General features: G+C 37.4%; 1 protein-coding gene across 1 annotated transcript in view; it reads left to right on the forward strand.

The window, feature by feature from the left end:
* The first annotated feature begins 4,918 nt into the window (after nt 1–4,918).
* Nucleotides 4,919–7,082, forward strand: part of GNGT1 (guanine nucleotide binding protein (G protein), gamma transducing activity polypeptide 1) — a 19,390-nt gene continuing 17,226 nt past the window's right edge. Inside the window, exons 1-2 of the mRNA XM_011974666.1 lie at nt 4,919–5,055; nt 5,147–5,253. Of these exons, the coding sequence (XP_011830056.1) occupies nt 5,158–5,253 (96 nt within the window). The 5' untranslated portion in view covers nt 4,919–5,055; nt 5,147–5,157. The remainder of the gene's footprint in view (nt 5,056–5,146; nt 5,254–7,082) is intronic.

Consider the following 7,082-nt stretch of genomic DNA (forward strand, 5'->3'; position numbering starts at 1 on the left):
AAATGGGAGTTTATTAAGGAATATTAACTGACACAATTACAAAGTCCCACAATAGGCTCTCTGCAAGCTGAGGAGCAAGAAGCCAGTCTGAATCCCAAAACTAAAGAACTTGAAGTCAGATGTTCAAGGGCAGGAAGCATCCAGCACAGGAGAAAGATGTAGGCTGGGAAGCTAAGCCAGTCTAGGCTTTTCACCTTCTTCTGCCTGCCTTTTAATCTGCCTGCACTGGCAGCTGATTTGATTGTGCTGCTCAGATTAAGGGTGTGTCTGCCTCTCCCAGCCCACTGACTCAAATGTTAATCTCCTTTGGCAACACCTTCACAGACACACTCAGGAGCAATACTTTGCATCCTTCAATCCAATCAAGTTGACACTAAGTATTAGCCATCACAGTACCTAAATTATATGTATAAAATACAAAAAAGCAGCAAATTATGTAGACTAAGTACAATATGAAAATATTCACCATGACTATACATCATGAACTAGAATTTTTTAATGTATAGAATCACCATAGACATAGCAACTGAGAATAGAGACTGACACATATATCAAGCTCATGGCTACATAGAGTGATATGATGTTCTGAAAGAGAAACAAAAAATTATTGGTGCATGGTCTTCCTTTTATTTATATGCATTATTGTAAAAAGTGTACATAATAGCCAGGAAAAAATATTTTTTTCTATGTAAAATGAAGTGAGTTTCAAGGTTCAAATAACCATAAATATGGCTTTTGCCCATGTGGAAGTCTGGCTTATCTGACAGTCATGCTGAATGTGTCACATTTCATCTTATGCTGCAAGATCCCAGAAAATGCAAGATACCTGATATTCCTTATCCATACCCACAAAAATTACGGAATACTGTTACAAACAAGCTGATGTATTTTCATAAGGGCCCCTAGGGGGCAGTATTGCCCCCATTGAGAACCAGGGATCTATGGATGGGATACAACTCAGAAATACTTCCCCAACTCCTGCCCTCCTCTTGCCTTTTATTGGACCTTAGATATTCTGATGGTAGGGCAGGACGGAGGAAGAAGTGAAAGAGCAAACATCTCCTTATCTAGGGTATGCTTTCCCCCAGGCTGGCTGTAACAGCAATCTTAGCTTATTTGTCTATAGGTCTTCAGTCTTCCCCTTAAATTTTGACTAAAGGTGGGGTGGGGATGGTTGGCAATAGGTTCAATAATCTGATCTAGTCTCTTAGGACTTTTTTTGTGGAGAGGTGGACCAACCTGAAAGCTTGGAATATGAGTGGCAGCTTTAGTGCTATTTGCCATCAACTCTGGACTTTCTATGTAATTCTGGGGTATGAAGAAACAAATCCACTCCTTTACACTAGTTTGAGAGATACGTGCTGCAATGAAAAATACGTCAGTTCAGGCGTGCTGGAATGAAAAACACCTATGTTGTAACCTCAGCTCCACTGCCTCTCACTGTTTAATTTAGGGCATTCAAACTCCCTGGAATGCTTTTGCCTCATCTGCAAAATGGAATAGGGAGTAAAGTAGATGATATTAAATTTGAATTTGAACCATTGACTTCAATATGACACTAAACATTTGGAATCTCCATGCAGACAATATTCACTGTTCTTCTTTGTGTCCTTGAAATAAGTGAAAATTTTCATCCTTTATATATATATATATATATATATATGACCTGTGCCATAAAATTTGGTAAGAATTCTAGAATCTGCCAATAATATATTTACTCTAAATAAAGTGTTTTAAATGTTTAATATTATTGAGCATGGTGTATCACAGCATTTTAGAGTTAAGAAATCATTTATCGATAAATGAAGTTAGAAAAATTGGATGTTTTTCTATGTTTAGGTAAATGCATATGACATAGGTTAGGTGACTTTGTCAATACTTCCTGATCTCTTCTATATATCAAACACTATACAGAACAATAGAAAGTAATGAGGACATAAAAGTTATGCAAGGTATGACCTGTATTGTAAAGCCTCTAAAACTCCACTGTGTCTTCGGTTGGGTTTGCTAGAAGCAAAGCCTAAGACAGGAATTCTTGTGTAAGACATTTTTCCAGGGCAAGCTCTCAGGAGAAACTGCTAAAGGAGTAAGGCTGGGGCAAGAGGAGAATTTAGTAAAAAATGGTTTCGGAAGTCTAGCATCATTCTAAACCCATGGAAAGCTCTGAAAGTTTCTCAGTTACAACAAAGTTTTTCAGCCCAGAAGCAAGGGGGCTAGGCTGATAGGACCCCACATTAGCCAGCCTTTTGCTCCAAGTCAACCTCAGGGGTCAGATGGGAGCATAATCTCCCAGGCATCATCAGGAAAAGTGTTGCGCATCAGACAAGAGCCAACCTGTGCAAGAGGTTTGCCCTTGACAGTCAACACCTGCAGCTGCTGTGGACTCGGTACCTTACCCTGGAAAAAAAAGAGAGCTGGGCAGTAGCATCTGGAATGCATGATATTAAAAGAACCAAATGATGTACACATGATCTGCTATAAGTGTATCGGTAATATCACCTATGTCCTTTAGCATACCTATAAGTTCCCCTATATTATATGGCAAGGGTCATATAAGAAAGTACAGTTTGAAATTCTGAAAGTACAACAGAGTTAATAACACCAGCTAACACGTGCAAGTGCTTGCTCTGTTCTACACGCCATTACAAAGTCCTTACCTACGTTATCCACATTTAATCCTCTCAACAAATCTACAAGGTAGGTAATATTATTGCCCCTATTTCCCTGTAAACTAAGGCACAGGCAGGTCAAGTAATTTGGTCAGGGTCACACAGCTAGCAAGTACCAGTAAATGATTATTTTGTTGATAAGTATGTGAGAGGGCTTCCTGGAACAGAGAAAATGAAATTCTAAACCCAACCCAAGATCTACTAAATTAGAATCTCTAAGGTTGGACTCATAACTGTAACAAGTTTCCTAAAGTGATTCCTGCACACACTGAAGTGTGAAGAGCCATTGCCTAGAGGAATTAAAAGTTTTCCAAAATGAAGAAAAGTTGTGCAAAGAACATTGTCAAAATGTAAAAATGATCATCAAAAATACTTAATGAAGTTTTATATTTAGTCTAAAAGAGTGGGAAGGAAGATGAGAATAAAATTTGGGCTCTCAAATACAAAACAGGATTATACAGGAAGAAATAACCTTTGTATAGTCATATTGTTTCTTAAAGAACGAAATAGCAAAAATAAAAACATAGGAATCACTGGGCTCAGGTACCCATAGTGTGTTATTTTCTACCTCTATGTTGGTCTAGGTAGACATTTTTCCCTTAAAATTATCTTAAACTCGAGACCATCCTGGCCAACATGGTGAAACTCCGTCTCTACTAAAAATACAAGTTAACTGGGCGTGGCGGCATGAAACTGTAGTCCCAGCTACTCGGTAGGCTGAGGCAGAAGAATCACTAGAACGCAGGAGGCGGAGGTTGCAGTGAGCCGAGATTGGGCCACTTCACTCCAGCCTGGTGACACAGTGAAACTCCATCTAAAAAAAAAAAAAAATATTAAACTACTACTTATCCAGAGAAGAATGGGATATTTTAAGACTGGGAAGGGAAACAATCTTTCTTCAAAGGTTTTGGAAATGAAAACATCATTTAAATACAAGGAAATAGGTTAATTGCTGATATATTATTAGCAGAGTATTTTCATGTAGATGTACAATGTTATGTTCTTCTCTGAAATATGAATACACTTACTTTTATAATAATACTTCATTACAAAAATTGGACTAGGGAGAAGGAGGAGACACTATAGGCACAATGCCACTTGGCCACCTGGGATAAAGGAAAGTTTTATCTTCTTAAGTTGAAGTATCTAAAAGCTGTTTTATTATTTATGTACTCAGGATTATTGTCTTGTAGGCAAGGTGGTCGTCTTCATGTTTACTATTCACTTGTGGTAAGTTCACCTTGGACTTTTTATTTTGGGTAAACATCACTTACATCATCATTAATAAGGCTTTGGGGTTCCTTTTCCCCATTATTCAATTTCATAGCATTATCACCAGCTGTTGAGTCTTCTTCCCCATTACTCACTGGTCTAATTGGGGAGAAGAGGAATTGTGAAGAGGGCGGAAGAAAAAGTCTGTTCTAGTAGGATGTTTATTGGTAGATCAGACCTGCCATGTCCCCTTAACCTGCTAAATTTGGTCGTCATTGTTACCAGATTCATTGTGACAGTTACAGGCAAATTCCAGGTGTTGTTGGAAAAACACTTATAAGTAATACACTAGTTTATTTTTGATTAAGAAGACTGTTTATGGCGGGGCACGGTGGCTCAAGCCTGTAATCCCAGCACTTTGAGAGCCTGAGACGGGCGGCTCACGAGGTCAGGAGATTGAGACCATCCTGGCTAACACGGTGAAACCCCGTCTCTACTAAAAAATACAAAAAACTAGCCGGGCGAGGTGGCGGGCGCCTGTAGTCCCAGCTACTTGGGAGGCTGAGGCAGGAGAATGACATAAACCCGGGAGGCGGATCTTGCAGTGAGCTGAGATCCGGCCACTGCACTCCAGCCTGGGTGACAGAGTGAGACTCCATCTCAAACAAAACAAAACAAAACAAAACAAAAAAAAAAACCAAACACTGTTTACTAGGTACACATTTAAACAATCCATTATTTATAATGAACTTATAGTGATACTTTTTATATGGTTCCCTTTTAATACCAGGTTAAATACTCTAGAGATTTAGGGAATTAATGGCCCGTCCTCCAAATGACCTCAAACTAAGTTAAATGACATAAAACATGTGGTGGAGGGTTTTGGAATTGATAGTAAGGATTGGAAACCCCAAATTTTACACTGTACGAAAGACCAGGGGCAAGAAGCAGCTTTAAGTATTTTAGATTATATACTGACTAAACTCACCCCTTCCAACAAACCTGTTGACAGGTGTTTAGGGTCAAATGCTTGACTTAATCATATTAGTGGAGATTAGGAAGAAGCTTTAAAATCCCAAGACTAGTGTGCATTGCTGGAATTGTTAAGACAGAGAGCTCATGTGAAATTGGTTATCGTGGGATATTTAAAATAAAACAAAGAAAAGTTTACTTTGTAAGTTAATTGCTGAGGGAATTGTTGGCTAAGACTGATTTGAAATAACTGCAGCAATTCATGTGTAGGTGCTAACCTTCTACACCTTCAGCAGGCAAAAAGATGCCAGTAATCAATATTGAGGACCTGACAGAAAAGGACAAATTGAAGATGGAAGTTGACCAGCTCAAGAAAGAAGTGACACTGGAAAGAATGCTAGTAAGTTGCTGCTTTCTTTAGAATTTTATTTTAAGCTAGAGATACTGTGGTGGTACCAGGTTAGAAAACATTGGCTGGTAAGGCTAAATGTAGTTACAAATAAATTGTTCATCTAAAAATGTATCAAAGATTAAGAAAATTGATAATCAATCACAACTATCTCTTGATTTAGATTCTAAATCGAAGAGGTTGGCAAACCATTTTCCTTTGGCCAAGCCCAATCCTTAGTCTCTTTTTGTATGACCACTAAGATAAGAATGCTTTTACATTTTTAAAGAGAAAAAGAAAGAAAGAAAAAAGAGAAAGAAAGAAAAAAGAGAAAGAAAGAAAGAAAGAGAAAGAAAGTAGGAGAATATGAGACAAAAACCATATTTTAGATAAACAATAAAGTAAATATGTGCATACAATAATATAGACATTTTGCTTTTACTTTTCTAAACTTCTCTTTATAATGCAATATTTTGATATTGATATTTTGATACAATATTTTGATATTGCTGCAATACTTTAAGCTATGATGTCATCCCCTCTTGCACTGTCATGGTCAGTAATAAATGAGTACATTCTACTCTTCTTTGGCAAATAAAGATGAGTTCAAACATAAGAACTCACTGGTTCCTCCTAAAAACATCTGACAAATCTTAGAAAGGGTTACCAACAGTTCACTGCCATTAGAAGGAGAAGAAATGGCAAAGGACTAAACCACCAAACAAACAGTGATGAAAGCTTGGAGGATGTAGATATGTATTTTAGGTCCCTTCATTTTAGGAAAATTATTAATAGTAGAACAAAACCTCCACAAGTGGTAACAATAACCTTATATTTTCAAAACATCTCATTTTATCAGGACAAAGTAAAAAAGGAGTTTGTGTTATCTTCATACTTGGTTCAAAATGCCTACTCCCAGTCAAAACTGGGATTTTTGGCTTCTTCTATGTTTATAATAATCTCAAACTCCCCTGTTGCCCTTTCCATATAGGCAAAACGTTTTGCTGTAAAGATAAAATTAAATCAGTACTAAGGCTTAGAACATACACCAAACAAGTTAAAGTCCTTATTTTTACAATTCAGGGTAAATAAAATGAACTTTTGGGATAAAGGAAAGTTTTATCTTCTTAAGTTGAAGTATCCAAAAACTGTTTTATTATTTAGGTACTCAGGATTATTGTTTTGTAGGCAAGGTGGTTGTCTTCATGTTTATTATTCACTTGTGGTAAGTTCACCTTGGACTTTTTATTTCGTGTAAACATCACTTACATCATCATTAATAAGGCTTTGGGGTTCCTTTTCCCCATTATTCAATGTCTCTCTGCTCTTGGAAGTCAAACCAATTTAATATCAGACTGTAAAAACTCCATATACGTACACACACAAACACACATGCATATAGATACACATACATATACATGTACTCTCTTAGTCTCCTCAGGGTGACGTACCAGAATACCATAGACTGGTGAGTTACAACCAATAGAAATGTATTTCTCACAGTTCTGGAAGCTGGGGTATCCAAGATTAAGGAACCAGCAGATTCAGTGTCTGGTGAGGGCCTGCTCCCTCCTTCATGAATGTCTGTCTTTTCATTTTGTCCTTACCTGGTGATAGGGGTGAGGAAGCTCTCTCGGGTCTCTTTTATAAGGACAGTAATCCTATTTATGAGAGTTCTGTCGTCATGACCTAATCACCTACCAAAAACCCCACCTTGGGGGTTAGGAGTTCAACAAATGAGTTTTTAGGGGACACAATTGTTCAGCCTGATACATATATATGATATATATACACACACACACACATATTATATATATAATATATAGAAATATATATGTAAT

Source organism: Mandrillus leucophaeus, unplaced genomic scaffold, assembly GCF_000951045.1.
Source record: "Mandrillus leucophaeus isolate KB7577 unplaced genomic scaffold, Mleu.le_1.0 Scaffold148, whole genome shotgun sequence".
NCBI lineage: Eukaryota > Metazoa > Chordata > Mammalia > Primates > Cercopithecidae > Mandrillus > Mandrillus leucophaeus.